Raw genomic sequence first — 20,222 nt, forward strand, 5'->3', positions numbered from 1 at the left:
ACAAGCATAGTGACAGGTTTCTGATGTGAAGTTTTGGAGGGAACCCCTAATCACAAGAGAGCACCAACAAGGCATAGTAGTAGCAACACCATTTGAATTGATGATCAAATCCATTCCAAGCAATTGACAAGTAAAAGTAACCCTCAAGCTCCCAAAACCCATACAAAACAGGCCAACAGCATTAGAAAAGCATGAAATTGTCTGTGTATGAAGGAGTGATTTGGCAAGAGATCATGGCGGCTAAGGAAAAACAATCCAGAAACTGGGTTTTTCAAAAATCCCAGTTGGAGGATTCCCGGTTCCGGAATTTTTGAAAAACCTGGGAACTTTGGTAAGGTGTAAATCACCACCACAGAATTGACATGCCGGGGCAGCCAAAAGCGCACAGACATGACATAGTACGGAGAAATACAGTACCGGCCCAACCACTCATCTCTACCCAAGAGGAGGTTGGACTGCGAGGCGCTGTGGGGAGAAAGAAACATTGGAGCACTTGCAAAAGAAAATGACAGAGTATGTAGCTATGTATGTGAAAGGTGTAAATGAAGGGGTATATTAGTATTCATCAATCTACCGATCCATCTATACAGCAATGCAAACAAAAATAGATGGATATAATAATACATTAATGGAAATATGTATATGTTAAGGATAGATAGATCATAAATAGATTGAAGTTGTGCCCAATCCCATTTCTTCCAATATAGAAGAAGCATTAAAAAAAATAAGAGCTGTGACCATCACATTTTCAGGAGCGGTAAATAATATTTCATGGTTTTCATAAGTGGTCTCTGGACAGTCCGTTGCCTGATTCAATCGATTCAATGTTAGTGCAAGCCTTTGTGTCCCCCTGTGGTTAATGCTAATATGTCACCATCTGGAAAAGACACCTCTCTCCCTTTATAATAAAAGACTTTGCTTACGTTTGTAAATGTATTTGGCATTGTCCTAAATAAAATTGTTCTGAAAAAGGGTCTGTGTTCTTAAGGAAGGAAAACATGGAATAGAGAACAGTCCCCATCCACCCGAAGGTACACGTGACACCTCAGCAAAGACATTCACCTCAGATTAGATGCCAGACTGGAGATCTGGCTAGACAGGTCCCCGCTCTGTTTGTCCATGCCCCACATGCTGTGGACAAGAGGAGAGAACACACTCAGTCACACAGGCTACTGAGGCTGAGTGTGTGTGCATGGTGGCCATTTTGACCTCTACTACTTGGGTCAATTGACCACCGGAGGATTTGGCTGGGCTGGGGGGAGGTATTGGTGCTAGCAGTGGGATCCATTTTGACCTCTCCTGTTCGGGACAAAACAGTGACTTTTCTCCTTCAGGCCTTGAAGACCCGCCTGTTAGCAGCTTTGGAGGTTCTAAGCAACTACGCTATCCTGTGTGCTGCCATCATAAAGCTGAGTGTGGAGCCACAACGCAGCATAATACGACCGCCCTTATTGGTGCCCTGTGTGAGGAAAATAATACCTGGCATCTGACCTAAGATAATGAGGTATTTTATCAGTATATAAACTTTAAAACAAATCCTGTATTAAGTCGCATCCCTAAAAAAAACGATGGTGCTTCAAGAAGAAAAGGATCTGGGGTGGCATATGTCAGTGACACCAATTCACAGACCCCATCTAAAGAATGTGAATTGCTTGCAGCTACAAATGACATGGGGACACTATGCTACATGACAGGAATGGCCAGTCGCATAGTGTTTTGATGGACAGGTCGACAGTCATCAATTGGTTTGTAGAGAATGGAGGAGGGCTTCATGGTTGCTTTGTGACGTGACAATGCAAGGATGGACTTACACCAAGTTGCTAAGCGACGCCAGACTAAGTTGTTGCTGTTGCTGCTGCTGTTGCTGCTGGGATAAAGACGGTTGCTGTTGCCACGACACGTTGCCTTGCAGCAGGCCGCCTGGTGACGCCAGGGCGTGGAGAGCGGTGATGTCAGCGCTCGTCAGCTGGTATTCTGAGGGAGGCGAAAGAGAGGGAAAATGGTTCATCCACATTCATTTCCTTTTATGTGCTGTAATGTTGAAATGAATCAATCTATATAGGAACTCTGTACACACTACTGCAGCTATGGTGCATTTTGCAGCTGTTTGTTACTCACTGTTTGTTACTCCGCCACTCTGAAACTACTGATTTTGGTGTGAGGGAGAAATGAAAACCAGAAGGACTGCAGAACTCGAAGGCCAGAGTTGTGCAATCCTGAACTAGTGTCTGTGCAATATATACACAATGCAAGCATGTCTATTGGACAAGAATATGAAACGCAACATACAACAATTTCAGAGATTTTACAGTTCAGTTCATATAAAGGATCAGTCAATATAAATAAGTTATTAGGCCCTACCATATGGATTTTACATGACTGGGAATATTGATATGCATCAGTTGGTCACAGATAACTTTTTTAAAAAGGTAGGGGCGTGGATCAGAAAACCAGTCAGTATCTGGTGTGACCACCATTTGCCTCATGCAGCATGACATCTCCTTTGCATAGAGTTGATCAGGCTGTAGATTGTGGCCTGTGGAACGTTGTCCCACTCTTTAATGGCTGTGCGAAGTTGCTGGACATTAGCGGAAACTCGAACACACTGTCGTACACGTTGATCCAGAGCATCCCAAACATGCTCAATGGGTGACATGTCTGGTAAGTAAGCAGGCCATGGAAGAACTGGGACATTTTCAGCTTCCAGGAATTGTGTATAGATCCTTCCGACATGGGGATGTGCATTATCACGCTGAAACATGAGGTGATGGCAGAGGATGAATGGCATGACAATGGGCCTCAGGTTCTCGTCACGGTATCTCTGTGCATTCAAATTGCCATCGATAAAATGCTATTGTGTTCGTTGTCCAGATGCCTGCCCGTAACCATAACCCCACCATGAAGCACCCTGTTCACAACGATGACATCAGCAAACCGCTCACCCACACGACGCCATATGGCGTGGTGTGCCGGTTGAACATACTGCCAAATTCTCTAAAACAACTTGAGGCAGCTTATGGTAGAGAAATTAACATTGAATTATCTGGCAACAGCTCTGGTGGACATTCCTGCAGTCAGCATGCCAAATGCACACTCCCTCAAAACTTGAGACATCTGTGGCATTGTGCTGTGTGACAAAACTGAACATTTTAGAGTGGCCTTTTATTGCCCCAAGCACAAGGTGCACCTGTGTAATGATCATGTCGTTTAATCAGCTTCTTAATATGCCACACCTGTAAGGTGGATGGATTATCTTGGCAAAAGAGAAATGCTCACTAACAGGGATGTAAAAAACATTTGAGAAATAATATTTTTGTGCGTATGAAACATTTCTGGGATCTTTTATTTCAGCTCATGAAACATGGGACTAACACTTTACATGTTGCGCTTATATTTTTGTTCAGTGTATAAGCTTTTGTGGCAATCTGCTCATGCTTCAGGTAACCTGTGTTGTAAGCTGTTGGCATGGCGGAGAAGGGCAGCCCCTGCGCCAGGAGGCTGGGCGTTGTCACGGAGACCACCGGCGTGGTGAGCGCCTGGGCCATTTGTGCGCCGGCCAAACGCTGGGCATTCTGGGAAGAAAGGAAATTATGGAAAATGTTAGACCAAATAAACAAAGAATTTAAACCTTGGTGTTTGACAGAAATGAGCAACATGTTTAAAACCTGTGTATTCAATGAATGAAACTTCTGACATGATCGAATGTCAATTGTTGATACGGTTGGATTCATGACAAGCTAAGCCTTTCAAAATGTATCTCGTATTAGGTGGAGGTGTTGTCGGGAGACATCTTGTGATATCATGCATCACACACACAATAGTGGTGGTGGCATTGCCAGGTGAATGTGAGCGAGCCTTAAAGGTATAGTTCACATTTTAAAATGAATAACTTACTTCAAAAAGTGAATTATCCCTTTAAATGCATGCCATTCATTGTTTGGGTAACCCCATGCAGTTTCCAGATGGACAGGGAATGTGCTGCAAGTTGGTGGTGGCAACAAACTGCCAAGTGAAATGACACCCATCATGCTGCCCAACAGTGTCAGCGTTGATGGAAGAAAATGGGCCGACAAACGATGAAAATGATCCAAGCGGAGTATGTGGCAAACGTTGCCCAAAGTTGCTGCTAACATTCCCACTGATAGATGCTAGCGTAGCTTGAAAGAATCTTTATTTTTCACCTTAAATACAGCATCTGATCATAGTTGTAGGACTATATGCAGTCATGCTGGAGTCACACAACTACAACCCTAAAATCACATGCATTCCAGTGGCGACTATAAACTCATGACCATACCACTGGACCATAGCCAAAGAGACTATCTATACTTTGCCCTTAAATGACACACTCATGAGCGTTGCATTGCACACTTGTGACCATGTGAATGTAAGGGGAAGGTCAACAGTCATCGACACATGCGAGTGACAGGAGAGAGAAAAAATATATTAAAAAATTCACCTCGTTCACCATCTCCAGCTCATCATCTGTCTGCAAAGGGGCGGGAGCGGAAATAATTACGCCACTGACCTTTCTCTGAACCCAAACACATGAATCTCTAGTCTCGACCGACCGTTGACTAAAGGTCATGCTGGACAGAAGACCGTGAACAGAGAGAAGGTCCTGTTTGTCAACGATACTACACTGAGTGTACAAAACATAGGAACACCTGCTCTTTCCATGACAGACTGACCAGGTGAAAGTTATGATCCCTTATCAATGTCACCTGTTAAATCCACTTCAATCAGCGTCGATGAAGGGGAGGAGACAGGTTAAAGAAGGATTTTTAAGCTTTAAAACAATTGAGACATGGATCGTGTAATGTGTGCCATTCAGAGGGTGAATGGGCAAGACAAAAGATTTAAGTGCCGAGGTATGGTAGTGGGTGGCAGGCACACCGGTTTGAGTGTGTCAAGAATTGCAACGCTGCTGGGGTTTTCACGCTTAACAGTTTCCCATGTGTATCAAGAATGGTCCACCACCCAAAGGACATCCAGCCAACTTGACTCAACAGTGGGAATCATTGAAGTCAACATGGGCCAGCATCCCTGTGGAACGCTTTCAACACCTTGTAGAGTCCTTGCCCCGGTGAATTGAGGCTGTTCTGAGGGCAGAAGGTGGTGCAACTCAATATTAGGAAGGTGTCCCTAATGTTTTGTACAATCAGTGTATATTACTGATATTATAGTGTATGATATAATATATTTTTTAGAACCTTTGCTTACTCTAGGTGGCACAGGTTGTTTTTCGGCAATCTGGTGGTTTTGGTGGAGGCACAAATCTAAAATAAAAATCTTTAACTAGAAAAAAAACAACTCCAAAGTCCATACTAGATTTCACTCTTGCTACGAAACTGAGATGACCATGTGCATAATAAGTGTCAACGAGTTTGTGGAAGGGGAATAGTCACAACCCGCATCAATTATTATTTTGATGCATATAAAGTCAACAAAACACAGACATGTCCCATTTAGTCTGGTAAAGCCTGGTTGACCCCAGTTAGACCTGGTATGGCCTGGTTCTGATTGAACTTGGTTAGTGGTTGAGCTCACCATCTGCATCAGGCTCTTCCCACCCTGAGAGGTGATTACCCGGAGGTCTGGCTTGCGGCTGTTGACCATCTGTGGGCTCTGAGGCGGGGGCGGGGACTTGGCCGGAACTACTTTCCCCAGGCTGTTGCCATTGGAGACAGAGAGGAGGCCCGGGGAGGCTCTGGCACTGACGTATCCGTTAGCTGGAGGGGGAAAGGAATGAAGCGAGATAAATGACAAAACCCATGCAGGTAAATCAACACCTAGGCACAGCAGTAATTGCTTAGTGTATTTAGAAGACGAAACCTCAGAGGCTAATAGTCCTTTTATTTCATCATCACTGATCTGAAAGGAGCTTATATGACATACAGCACAGAGCCATGTTTTAATCTATCCTTCAACTATACGTGGTCACAGAGGAAATTATATGAGGGAGGGGGGCTGCCTTCTTGGGACAGGTCTTTCTTCGTGCAATGCGATAATCGGAACGATGCAGAATTTTTAAAGATTTAGTGTTGGCATACACCAAGAAAACGCCAGGGGAAAATGTATTTCTTTCTTCCACAATTATAAAAATGCCTCCACTATGACAGAGAAAATGTTCATGGGGCAGGGTTGTAGTGCTGCCAGAAGACTCTCCAAAGGGTTGCTAAAATGTCTGTCCTCAAAACGGTTTGTGGACATAGGGCTCAGGTAGGCTACGACGCAATTAACTAACTCGCTCTACTGTCCAAGAGTATGTCTTGCAAGATCACATACGCCTAATGATTAATTAGTATTTTACATAGTAAAACCAAATATAATAGCATAGTAAGCCTACATTACACCAAAAACACTTAATCATATTTTATGAGCTTTTAGGAAGGTTAGCTCACTGAATCTGAATAGTCCCCCAAAAAATTCTAATGCGCCCAAAACTGAACAGCGCACGCCACTAGGTAGGATATAGTCTATGCTTTAATTGAAACAAAATACAAGAAATGCTTATAGTTTGAACACCATCTACTCCAATTCTTTCACGAAACAGTCATTCAAGAAGATCAAATGCATATTCCCATGAAACTGATTAAAATCAAATGATTGGCATGCAGATGCAGTTTGGACATTTCACCGGTAAAACGTGAATAATTATCGTTTATGATTGACAGGGATGATTTCCTATTTGTATTAAAAATAGAACATTTCAATCCAGGCTGTATCACAACCAGCCGTGATCGGGAGTCCCACAGGGCGGCGCACAATTGGCACAGCGTCGTCCGGGTTAGGGGAGGTTTGGCCGGGGGGGGCTTTACTTGGCTCATGCGGCTGGGTGTTAAGAAGAGTGGTTTGGCGGGTCATGTTTCAGAGTACCCATGACTCAACCTTCGCCTCCCGAGTCTGTTGGGAGTTGCAGCGATGAGACAAGATCAAAATTGGGGAGGGGGAAAAAATGGGGTAAAACACAACAACAAAAAATCTTCAGACAATAGGCATAGGCAGACATTGCAATTGGAGTATACATTTTCTGCATATTCTATAATGATATTCAATAGGCTACATCTGTCAGTACAAACTTTGAGAAATTATACAGTCATACTTTTTGCTCCCACACCTACAAAAAAAAAATACACTACCAACTGCACTACACCGCTGGTTGTGGGACAACAGACACCCCTGATGTGCTCCCAACACGCAACTCAATGAAAATGTTTTGAATGAAAAAGAAAAAAAAACAGCCCGTAGTCAGCTTGCATTGCTCGTGAGCTGTGAGAAAATGTGTACATTCCACAGCAAAAAGTACACACAGAGTACACAGAAAAACATGTTGTCGTGTCACACGATGACATATGACAAATTGTCTTTACACCATAATCTCTGGATTGCGTGCTTCAAGCCTTCTTAACACCAGGCCTCCCCTCTCGCCAAAAGCCTGAGGCTAGATTTGATTTCTCCCCAAGGGAGGGTTGACACCTGAACCTTCTGGGTCTCCCTCTTCGCCTGGCTCCCACATTGATCTGGTGTCTATCCAGGCAAGTGCTAAGGACACCAGCTGACGTCAATGGAGACATTCCAAGATGATCCGGGGCAGTCTCAGTAATAATGGGACAGTAATGGCAGAGAAGATAGAGGAAGAGATGGAGAAGAACTACTAAGGACTGGACCCTGGATGGAGTATATGATTGCTCTTGGCAATGTGACAAGCATAAAATATGTTTTTCACTTTCCCTTACTTTCACATTCTTTCAGCAGGCCCTTTTCTTGAAAAAAAACAACATCCACATCTCTAATATGCTGATATTTATTGAGACATTTGGAAAAGTTCTGTCATTTGAGCGTCTCAAATCTCTGTGCGAGCAAATCATAGTGCAGACATTTTTCTGTCTAGCAACTAAAATATTGGATTAAATATGCGTTTTTCAATGAGTACATCGATTTCTTAACACATTGACTGTCAATGAGCGTAGTATTGTCAGTAGAAGTGGTATTGTAGAGTAGTCCGTCATAAGGTTACTCACGGACTGGACTTGGGCATCCTCCATTTGAATTGTTCAGGTCTCCCCCGAGCATAGCACCTGTTGAAATGATAAACACTGGCTTAGCAAGGAAAATATGAACACTCCTAGCAGGACACTGAATTAAAATGTTTTTCAATTACTTTAACACATTATAAGTATTCAGATGTATATTGTTTGAAAATACAAGTAGTAGAATATTGGAATGTATTTGGAAAAACACTTGGAAAGCATTGGCATGCATTTGAAAATACTCAAATAAAATATATATATTCCCATGCATTTGAACCCAGGTCCTAGGAGTGTTTGAAATAATATATTTGGGAAAAATTATTATTAGTATTAGTATTTTAGTATTAGTATTTTATACTAGGCTATTTATAAAATGTCAAAATAGTTTCAAATGATTCCAATAGAAATAGATGATTTTGGCCACATTATTAGAAAACACTCAAATACACAGAAAGTAAATATTTAAATAATCAAATACACGTGTGTTTGATCCCAGGTCGTCTGGATTCATTGCTTCAAAACAACATTGATTTGAAACAGGTTTCCAATTCATTGAATTGGAGTTTGTGTGGAGAGGAAAGATGACCTCATTTCCCACAGATGCCACAGTAGAAGGCCGTCCCGCTCTTTCGCTCACCTGCACTGGCCGGTCGCTGTGGCAACCCAGGAGACACGGTGTTTCTCTGGAGCGCCGGTTGCTGGGGCGACAGGTGGTGGTTGTCAGACAGCGATGGCGACGTCACGTAGGAGGTGGTCACCATGGCGTTGCCAGAGTTACTGAATTGCAATGTGTTCTGATTAGAAGCCTGGACGGTGACGGGCATGGAAAATGTGGGGGGCGGGACCGCGGACTGAAAGAAAATTGATAGTTAGCATTTTTCAACATTGGTTCAGGTCTCTTGACTTGATAAGCAGACAATGGAAGAATAGCAGCATCAAACTGCTCTAGGTGAAGTGGAGCTTCCACCATATAGTTCAGTGTTTCTCAAACCTCTGTACCACCATTCAGTGCACTTATTTGACCTATCCCAGTGCTATCACCCATACTAGGGGATAGTGGCTCGCTAAGGGCAAGGTGTTTTAGATTGGGGGAGATGGTGAGGAAAAGGGGAGATGCTTACACTGACACCGTAGCGCTTGAAGAGGATGTCTAGGTCTTCGGTGGTCTTGCGGTATTTGTCGTCGTTCAGGGGGCTCTGGTCTATGGAGTCCTCTCCGTCCGGCTCGGGACTTTCGCAACCATTGAAGCCTTTCTTTCGCAACGTCTGTGAAGACAGGATGAAAAAAAGAGTGGTGGGAGATGAGAACAAAGGATGGGAGCTGAAGGTCCGTCTGGCTGAATAGGAACAAGTACAGTCGAGCTGTATTGTTGAATTATGCGTCTGAGGGAGGACAATTTCAAGGTACATTTGTGCGATAGCCTGGTTCCAGATCGGTTGTGCTGTATAGCCAACTAAATATGATCATTGTCATTGCGAAATGACAATAGGAGTTGGGTATACAGTACAAAACGAACGGTGACAATGCTAAGCATCCGATGCACTTCCTCAAAAATGCCCACCAAACAGGTGAGAGAGTTCCAGACCTCCAGGCTTGGCAAGAAGACACACAGATCAGATCAGTTCTGAGACAACATTCCCATTCCCTCTCTAGCTGCTATTTGTATTCTACAACACTGGAGGCTACAAAGAAGCGACGACACTTTGGCTGCAATAAGGTTCATTGTTCTGTGCAGACCTGGGCTCAAACAGTTAACTGTGCGTGATTGAGCTTGGCTGGCGCAGTGGAACCAATCGAAAAGTCACAAAAGTGCAAACCCTGCCCACCTGGCATTCCAGGCAGTCTCAAGCTAAAGTGGTACGGTCAGAGGCTGATGGCCCTTTCTGTTTGCTTTACCTCAATGATGTCGGCGTTGGTCCGGCTCTCGTGGGGTTCGTTGTACTCGGTGTACTTGAGCAGCACCTTGTCCATGTCGGTGCTGGCGTACTGGAACAGTTTGTTGGAGTGGTTGAAGATGATGAGGGCGATCTCACAGTCACACAGCACGCTCAGCTCGTACGCCTTCTTCATCAGGCCAAACTTTCTCTTGGTGAACGTCACCTGCATTGGGAGGGGATAGAGAATGAATCAATTCGATTTATTTATACAAGCACTTTTTCCCCCATCAGCATTGTCACAAAGGGATTTACAAAACATAATGGAGGGAGGTGGGAAGAGATCGCAGAGGTTGAGGAAAGTGAAAATGAGTTTGAGTTGGTATCTGTAGAAAGTGTCAATTTAGGTCATTAACGAGTGCCGACAGTGTTAAAAATCTGAGTGAACCGGCAGTGTGAGTTTCCTTTATCTGCAATGGAGTGAATTGGTGCCAGTCTGGTTCTTCAGTGACATTTTCATTAGGGCACACTGTAGCAAAATGCTTCAAAACATTGTGCCACGAAAAACGTCTCCTTCCATTTCAGTGTTTTATTCAGTTTTGTGCCTAATGAACATGACCCACATGCAACTAACCCCATTCTCTTCAGCTTCCATCTCTTTGCCCTTCTCTTTCCCAACTCTCCTTCCCCCTGTTGCTCAGATCCCTGAACATGCAAATGAGATGCATTGATGAGAAAACTGATAAGGGACATCAATATCCTTCCTTCAGAATACCCCCCCCCACACCCCCCCCAGATATAGAGAATCTTCCCACTTTTACGTCAAAAACACACATGCAAGTGCGCACACGGAAGAGCAATGGAGGACAAGGAAGGGTGTATCATCTACTGGGGTTATGCTTTTGTAATATGCTATTATGAAATGCTACTGTGGTGATACGTAACCTTTGGTCAGCAATTATGGATTTGATTTCAATGTCTCCTGCATGTTGTGTGTACATTTCGGAATGACCTGAGGCAATCACAGTTGTTATTGTAGTAGGAATAGTGAATGAGGTACATTGTCACGGAATAGTCAACATCATAAACCGACCATAGCATTGTACCTTAAGTGCAATGCTAATATGTTTTGTATGTACCCTCTGTGTATTGTGGGTATTTTCTGCGTTTTGCAATGTACAACCAGGAAGATTATTTTAATATTTAACCATTCATGACTAATAAATGAATCGAATATCGCAACATCAGTCAAATAGGAGGGTGGTGAGTGAACAAGAAGCGGACAGTAACAGATTTCCCAAGACCGTAGCACAGACACAATCCCTCTCCCACACTTTTACCCTTTCAAACATACACGTATGCAAACACTCACCTTTCTCAACACACACCTACCCCCACACACACATTCACCCTTTGAAAACACACACGCGCACAGATCAGTAACTTCTGTCCCTGATATGACTGTGTCCACTGGCCTGCAGCTGCTGTGGACAGACTGATTTATCTGGAGCAGCTGTCCGCAGGGCTGTGTGTGACCTGATTGACTCCATGTCGGTTTGAACTCTGTGCCTACTCGGCCTGAAACACTATGCACTCTCAGAGAGCTCCAGTCAAGTCAAACGCACACCTTCAAACAAACTAAAAGATACACTCTGCACACACTATACTGTACAAACCCAGAAAACAGTAACATTACACTACAACACTGCTACGATGTTCATTAAATGGGCAGTGACACTAACACATTAACACAGGGAAAGATATACATTTGCACCTGTTATTTTTAGGAGGGGAAAAAAGCTAAAACTGTAAACCATTAGCTGAAGAGAAGGAAGAAAAGCTTAAAGTTATGTTTGACCTTTTTGGGTACATTTATTTCAACAGGTGTGTAGTTTGCACCGGTACAAACATTCAGTGAATCTGGCCCATGGTGTCAAATGGGCCTTAGAGGTCTAACACATACAGTTGAAGTCAAAAGTTTACATACACCTTAGCCAAATACATTTAAACTCAGTCTTTCACAATTCCTGACATTTATTCCTAGTAGAAATTCCCTGTCTTAGGTCAGTTAGGATCACCACTCTATTTTAAGAATGTGAAATGTCAGAATAATAGTAGAGAGAATGATTTATTTCAGCTTTTATTTCTTTCATCACATTCCCAATGGATCAGAAGATTACAGACACCCAATTAGTATTTGGTAGCATTGCCTTTAAATTGTTTCACTTGGGCCTTCCACAAGCTTCCGACAATAAGAATGTTGGCCCATTCCTCCTGACAGAGCTGGTGTAACTGAGTCAGGTTTGTAGGCCTCTATACTAGCACACGCTTTTTCAGTTCTGCACACAAATTTTCTATAGGATTGAGGTCAGGGCTTTGTGATAGCCACTCCAATACCTTGACTTTGTTGTCCTTAAGCCATTTTGCCACAACTTTGGAAGTATGCTTGGGGTCATTGTCCTTTTGGAAGACCAATTTGCGACCAAGCTTTAACTTCCTGACTGATGTCTTGAGATGTTGCTTCAATATATCCACTTAATTTTTCTTCCTCATGATGCCATCTATTTTGTGAAGTGCACCAGTCCCTCCTGCAGCAAAGCATCCCCACAACATGATGCTGCCACCCCCGTGCTTCACGGTTGGGATGGTGTTCTTTGGCTTGCAAGCATCCCCCTTTTTCTCCAAACATAATGATGGTCATTATGGCCAAACAGTTCTATTTTTGTTTCATCAGACCAGAGGACATTAAGCCAAAAAGTACAATCTTTGTCCCCATGTGCAGTTGCAAACCGTAGTCTGGCTTTATGGCGGTTTTGGAGCAGTGGCTTCTTCCTTGCTGAGCGGCCTTTCAGGTTGTCGATATAGGACTCGTTTTACTGTGGATATAGATATTTTTGTACCGGTTTCCTCCAGCATCTTCACAAGGTCCTTTGCTGTTGTTCTGGGATTGATTTGCACTATTCGCACCAAAGTACGTTCATCTCTAGGAGACAGAACGAGTCTCTTTCCTGAGCGGTATGACGGCTGCGTGGTCCCATGGTGTTTGTGTACTATTGTTTGTACAGATGAACATGGTACCTTCAGGCATTTGGAATTTGCTCCCAAGGAGGTCTACAATTTTTTGGGCTGATTTATTTTGATTTTCCCATGATGTCACGCAAAGAGGCACTGAATTTGAAGGTATGCCTTGAAATACATCCACAGGTACACCTCCAATTGACTCAAATGATGTCAATTAGCCTATCAGAAGCTTCCAAAGCCATGACATCATTTTCTGGATTTTTCCAAGCTGTTTAAAGGCACAGTCAACTTAGTGTATGTAAACTTCTGACCCACTGGAATTATGATAGTGAATTATAAGTGAAATAATCTGTCTGTAAACAATTGTTGGAAAAATTACTTGTGTCATGCACAAAGTAGATGTCCTAACTGACTATACTAAAACTATAGTTTGTTAACAAGAAATTTGTGGAGTGGTTGAAAAACGAGTTTTAATGACTCCAACCTAAGTGTATGTAAACTTCCGACTTCAACTGTACATCGACCCGCCTGGATTGGGAGGAAGGATGCCTTTTTTTCAGTATTCAAAGAGACAAGGCCACACATCTTTCTCGCCCATCTTATAAGGAGTCGACTATATTCAAGGCCCTTGAATAAGACCCTGGTCCAGACTATGAAGACACGGCCACACATCTCTCAGTCTCACCTGTCTGTTCCTCTCGTCGGTGATCCGTTGGATCTGAATCTTTTTCCTCCCCATGCTTCCGGTTGGTTGGGGTCAGTCAATCAGGGTCAAGGGTCAGAGGTGCCTCCTCTCAGACGAGGAGAGAGGGAGTGTAGCCTATTAGCTCTTTCTAGAGTACGGGCAGACTCATAAACAAACACCACGTGCAGTTGCGCACACACACACTCCTCTGCCCAGGTCTGGGGTGACGGGGCAGAGGGTCTGCCGTTGGTAGAGCTGGTGGAGAGTTGCCCTCAGTTCATTGTTCGCTCAGGTCAAAGGTCACCAGTTTCTCAACCGTTGCTGTGGTGAGGACGATGTCACTCCTTGAAGAGAGAGAGAGAGAGAGAGAGTTACGTCTACATTCCTCATGTACACACAGCCATTATAATGTGTTTTCATAGTCAACAACAACATAGTCTCTTCTATGTAACCAGAATCTGTCGTCTACGCTACACTGGGAGGGGAAAAAAACGAACCCCAAGCTATTAATATATTAATTGGATTTATTCAGCAAAGAAGATTTGCTCTGAATACTGCAACTTTACTGTGAACATATCCGTAAGTACTGTGGACAGAGTTATGCGAGAGAAAAACACGTCGTTGGTCAAAACATGTGGCTCAAGGACAATAGCCCAGGTAACACTGTCTGACCTGTCTGAGTACACACACCCCTTCACACCGTGCCAACAGCTATTATGCTTCTCCATCAGACAGTGTAAACACACACACCCCCCGCAGCTCAACGACAGAAAGGCTCTGACGTCACCCTGCTATTGTCATTCCTCCCTGGTCAGATGTGATCCCACACTGAGGAAAGGCATGCTAACCGCCGCTGGTGCTTCCAACCGATTAGCGAAAGCCCTCACCTATTCATAGAGGCTAGTCTATGACAACAGGTTGGCGTGCTAAGCGCTAGCTGCCCAGGAGGGGGAATTCCCATGCACAAGGACATCAGAGGGAGAGACGGAAGGATTACGACAGGCATCTAAAAATACCGGTGTTCACACAAGACGGGGGGGGGGGTTGTTTACTTCAAGGTGAGCGTGTTAGAGGATAAGTATGTGGCTAGGGCTAGCATGTAGCATATTAGCGTGTGGCATGATGTTTCATAGGCTGAAGTTAGTTGACAAGATAAGAAGCAACATGGGCAATTTCCTTCTTTGGAGTCAACTCAAACCTTGTTCCTTGGGGCCTAAGATTGGTGGGTGAAGCAATATCACAGCGGTAGTGGACACATTCACAGTTTCATAACATTCTGAAGTGATTTCAGAGTTGGATACTGTACATGGGACTGAATGACTAATAGATATCAGAAGCGCCTTTATTCGCCAAGTGAATTTAATCAGGCCCGGAATTAGCCATGTCCTCGAACATCAGCCACTTCCTGACAAAGCCATTGGTCCTATTTTTTCACCATAGTCCACACAATATGCTGACTAATTCAGCAGGGTTTCATTTCCGTTCAGCATACATTTTCATTACACGCATGAAGAGGCCACAAAAATGAATTATATCCTCATATTCCTCTCATAGGACTTTCCTGGAAATGAGACAATGGTGTAAGTAGTCCCACATCTCAAGAGGGCCTTATAAGCTCTTTATAAAACTGTGTTCAAAAACTTGTTTGTACCAACCACACATTTTCAGAGTTTTGGCTTATATGAATTCATGAGTGGTCTTGATACAAACCCAGGCTATAGCCTACTGCCCTCCCTAAGTTGGGATCGGAAGCATAAGGGAAAGCATCTCTATTCCAATCTCATTCCATATGTTGTACAGTATTGCAGCTTCACTAGATGCTAAGTGCATTGATTACAATTAATACTCAGCTGGAGGGAAATCCTGCATACACAAGGGGTCACCAGGATCAATGTGGAGGTAAATTGCACTATAACAAAAAGGAAACCAGGTAAATTCGTGCAGACCATAGTAACCCCTGCCTCAGTCAGAACCCACCTGTGTCCTTTAGTACATTTGTGTCTGTGCCATCCACCTCCATATTCACATGCTGGAGCAGGTGTTAGCACACTTTCTGTTCAGACTGAACCAGGTTTTCGTCTAGAATTTTGCCTGTGCTTAATTCTATTCTGTTTTGTTTTTTTGTTTCATCCTAAAAAAATTAAAAAATAACTCAGTAGTCCTTGCCGATGACAAGCATGCCTATAGCATGATGCAGCCACCACCATGCTTGAAAATATGAAGAGTGGTACTCAGAGATGTGTTTGCCCCAAACATAACGCTTTCTATTCAGGACATCAAGTTAATTTTGTTGCAGTTTTACCTTTGTGCCTAGTTGCAAACAGGATGCATGTTTTGGAATATTTTTCTTCTCACGGTCATTTAGGTTAGTATTGTGGAGTAACTTCAATGTTGATCCATCTTTAGTTTTTTCCTATCACTGATTTAATGTCACCATTGGCCTCATGGCGAAATCCCTGTATTGATACACCATCCAAAAGAGTAATTCAATAACTTCACCATGCTCAAAAAGGTTATTCAATGTCTGCTTTTTAAATGTTTTACCCATCTACCAATAGGTGCCCTTCTTTGTAAGGCATTGGAAAACCTCTCTGGTTTTGTGGTTGAATCGGTGTTCGCCATCTTCCTTTTAAAACAGGGAGTACATTTGTTTTCAGCACTTTCATTTCCAAAACTTGGTTTCTCATTGCTCGCTCTTGTCCGTCTGTAGCAGACATATGGTAAGCACAATATGTTTGGAAGATCAAATCGCATTTCGGCACCAAATTATCGTGATAATATCGTATTGTGAGGTCCCTGGCAATTTCCAGCCCTACATTAGCAGAAAGCCCAGTCTGGAAATGTATTTGTTCCAAACAATGTCTTTAAAATTTACTAAATCAAAAATGGTAGTTTTGAGATATGAATATTTATGTTGCATAAATTAATGTGAACATGTGTATTTCAGAATCAAGACATACTCCATATTTCAGAGCACACTATAAAAGGAGTATAATGACACCAAGATGTCTGGATCATGTACGGTTCTTAGATCAGGGTCTTACAGGAGTAATGTATAGGTCTAAAAAGAGCCTAAAATGGCCACTGTCATCATGATTTAAAAAAAAATGTGATACAAATGTAAAAAGCATGTCAAACATTCTTCCTCCTAATGACGTTTGCATGTTAGAATTGCCAGAACAATCTGAGATCCCTAAAATTATTTTGGGGCTTGGAAATCGCACAAGCGGGCTCGCAAACGATTGCCATTTCAAGAGTTCATGCAAAAGTTCCATGCGTAAGCAATACAGGCACATAGCCTTGAGTTGTAAATACAGGGCAAAATACATTCATGTGAACACAACAAATTAAAGGTGAATTAAACATCAACTAATTCGCCCAAACCGCATATCAGAAATGACAAAGCCACCAAAGCTCTCCATTCCAATATCACGACTGAAAACAAACGTAAATCGTATGTTATGACGGCAAGTACCATTTAAGACTGTGTTAGAGCAGGGATTTGCGTATGTAGTTTACAGACTGACATCACTGGCCATGACAGGCACATGAACTCCAAGACCACCCGGGGGTTCATTCCCTGTGATCATTTCCATTATCTAACAACATTATATATGCGTCAAGAGTGCTTCATCTGGATAGAACCCTATGGCACAATGTGACACTCCATCGAGGTAAACTGCATGCAAGTTACGGTCTAAATTTGGCAAGAAAAATAGTACATAAAAAGCTATCACCATATTCATGGTAATCCAGGACATTACGACTCGCTTTCTACCTCCTCCTGAAAATTAGATCTGTACTTGATTCCAATGTCTTTTCCAGATTTTTTATATTTTCTTCCAGGAAAGAAATGGATGGTTTTAGCCTCTTTGCACTTGCCCCTTTCTCTACAGAACAATTGTAAAGAGCAGCTGGAGAGGTCAGTGATTACATTGTGGATGTGCATAACCCCAACAGTCTACCATAGGAGAAAATCTAAAAAAAATAAAAAAATAATAATAATTAAAAAAAGAGTAAACTACAGAAGTTTGGAACCCAAATTCCCCCACACAAAAATATTCTCCATCCAATTGTCCAAAATCAAGACTGTGCCAAATTGTAGCTGGTTGAGAGAAAAAAAAATGATTCGCCTGCGCTATAGGTAGGGTTGCACATTTTGGGGAATATTCAGAGGGGGAACCTTTCCGTGGGAATTATAGAGAATAAATGCTAATTAATACCATTTAAAATATAGATGTTTTTTGCATTTGATATATTTACCATATCATATGGAGACAGAACCATAAACATTTTACCTTATCATAAGTAGAAAATTGCAAATGATTAAATTATTCCAATGGAAATTTTAAAAAATGTTTAAAATGTAGTTACGAATTTAACATTAGTTGAGTTCACTCTTCACATGGGATGATTTCACTGACCAACAAAAGGGAATATTGAATGATCCATCGCATCTCCCCAAAACTTTTTCAACATACATAAAATGATAGTCGAAAAACTAAAGCTTTGGTTGTCTTCCTCTCAGTCTTCCATGTCTTCTCCCTGGACCTCCTCAATGTCCACCTCTTGAACATCAGACTCTGAAGCATCATCTTTACTGTCACTTTCCAACCTTGAGGATGGCTCGTTGTCAGGCTCAAAAAGTCTCAAATTTGCCCAGATGGCCATCAATTTTTCAACCCTTGTATTGATCAGCCTGTTGCGTACTTTGGTGTGTGTTCCCAAACAAGGACCAGTTGCGCTCTGAGGCAGCTAATGTTGGTGGGATTTGGAGGATGATGGAGGCAACAGGGGAAAGAGCCTCAGCTCCACAAAGTCCCTTCCACCAGGTGGCTGATGAGATATGTTGGCACGACTGCCATATTGCATCTCCATCCCAAAGCCCTTGCTTGGAAGTGTACTTCGCCAGACTGCCAAGAACCTTGCCCTCATCCAAGCCAAGGTGGCGAGACACGGTAGTGATGACACCATAGGCCTTGTTGATCTCTGCACCAGACAGGATGCGCTTGCCAGCATACTTGGGGTACAACATGTACACTGAGGCGTGTATGGGCTTCAGGCAGCCAACTTCAAGCTTTTTGATGTATTTCAGAACTGCAGTTTCCTCTGCTTGGAGCAACAGTGAAGTGGGCAGGGCAGTATGGATTTCTTCTCTTACATCTGCAAGCAGAGTCTGAACATCAGACAGGATGGCATTGTCTCCCTCAAGCCGTGCAATGGCTATTGCTATAGGTTTCAGGAGTTTCAGGCTGCTTACCACTCTCTCCCAAAATACATAATCCAGGAGGATCCTCTTCATGGGGCTGTCCATATCGGCAGACTGATATGGCAAATTTCTTGGAGAGGCTCCTTCCCTTCCAGGAGACTGGTGTCATCATGTATGACACCACCCTAACGGTTGTTTCTGGGCAGCTTCAATGTGGTGCTCTATTTCTTCTCACTTTGCTTGGTGAGGTAGATTGCGGCTATATGACCTAGATGACCCTTAACATACATAAACATTTCCTTGGCTCTCTTGTAGTGTGTATCCATTGTTTTTAGTGCCATGATGTCCTTCAGGAGCAGATTCAATGCATGAGCAGCACAGCCAATGGGTGTGATGTGAGGGTAGGACTCCTCCACTTTAGACCAAGCAGCCTTCATGTTCTCAGCATTGTCTGTCACCAGTGCAAATATATTCTGTGGTCCAAGGTCATTGATGACTGCCTTCAGCTCATCTGCAATGTAGCGACCGGTGTGTCTGTGCCCTTGTAGAATACTGGTTGAGGGATGGAGATGATGTAGTTAATTATCCCTTGCCCACGAATATTCGACCACCCTTCAGAGATGATTGCAATACAGTCTGCTTTCTCTATGATTTGCTTTCACTCTGTTGAACCCTGCATCTAGAAAATGAGTAGATAAAGCATGTCTGGTTGGAGGGTTGTAGGCTGGGCGAAGAACATTCAGAAATCTCTTCCAATACACATCGCCTGTGAGCATCAGAGGTGAACCAGTTGCATACACAGCTCGTGCAAGACATTAAATCAGCATTTCTTTGACTACGTTCCTCCATTGAGTCAAAAAAACGTCTGGCCTCAAATAGAAGTTGAGGGACTTTTGTCGGGGGTTGCTTGTTGTGAGCGCTGAGGGAACTTTATGCACTTGGCCAGATTATTCTGCATCTTTGTTGCATTCTTCACATATGATTTGGCACAGAATTTCTAAATGTACACAGCTTTTCCTTCTTGATTAGCTGCAGTGTAATGTCTCCACACATGAGTGCCCATGGTATTTTCCTGTAAAGATTAGGGGGAAAATGGTTAAATAAAAACCGAATACAATTCCATGTACAGATAAATAGTTAAGCATTTACATTAAACAACTCCTTTGTAAGATAAATGTTTTAAAATGAAACATGTAAATTAACACCCCTCACTTAGGCTCAAGCAAGCTAAAACCCACATGGTAGCAAAAACTAACTAGCAGACATGTTAACAAGTTAGAAATGATTTTAACACACTTTGCTGTAGGCTACTATTTACTAGTTAACAAAAAATGTTGTATGTCGTATAAAATATATTCACCCGACCCAGTATTGTAATCAAACCTTACCAGAAAGCATGT

At 42.8% G+C, this 20,222-nt stretch overlaps 1 protein-coding gene across 5 annotated transcripts in view; it reads right to left on the minus strand.

Annotated features, from left to right (window-relative positions):
- LOC139558608 (myocyte-specific enhancer factor 2D homolog) overlaps positions 1-20,222 on the minus strand; it is a 33,682-nt gene that overhangs the window by 3,716 nt on the left and 9,744 nt on the right. The window contains exons 2-12 of one of the 5 annotated variants that reach the window (XM_071373832.1): positions 13,614-13,957; positions 9,930-10,133; positions 9,155-9,298; positions 8,671-8,884; positions 8,025-8,081; positions 5,551-5,732; positions 4,460-4,489; positions 3,446-3,572; positions 1,812-1,974; positions 1,063-1,131; positions 418-465 (exon numbers count right to left, since the gene is read on the minus strand). In XM_071373832.1, the coding sequence (XP_071229933.1) occupies positions 418-465; positions 1,063-1,131; positions 1,812-1,974; positions 3,446-3,572; positions 4,460-4,489; positions 5,551-5,732; positions 8,025-8,081; positions 8,671-8,884; positions 9,155-9,298; positions 9,930-10,133; positions 13,614-13,667 (1,292 nt within the window). In that variant the 5' untranslated portion in view covers positions 13,668-13,957. The remainder of the gene's footprint in view (positions 1-417; positions 466-1,062; positions 1,132-1,811; positions 1,975-3,445; positions 3,573-4,459; positions 4,490-5,550; positions 5,733-8,024; positions 8,082-8,670; positions 8,885-9,154; positions 9,299-9,929; positions 10,134-13,613; positions 13,958-20,222) is intronic. The other 4 variants (XM_071373835.1, XM_071373833.1, XM_071373836.1 and 1 more) reach the window with 4 other exon arrangements.

The sequence above is a fragment of the Salvelinus alpinus genome, chromosome 29 (genome assembly GCF_045679555.1).
Source record: "Salvelinus alpinus chromosome 29, SLU_Salpinus.1, whole genome shotgun sequence".
Lineage (NCBI taxonomy): Eukaryota > Metazoa > Chordata > Actinopteri > Salmoniformes > Salmonidae > Salvelinus > Salvelinus alpinus.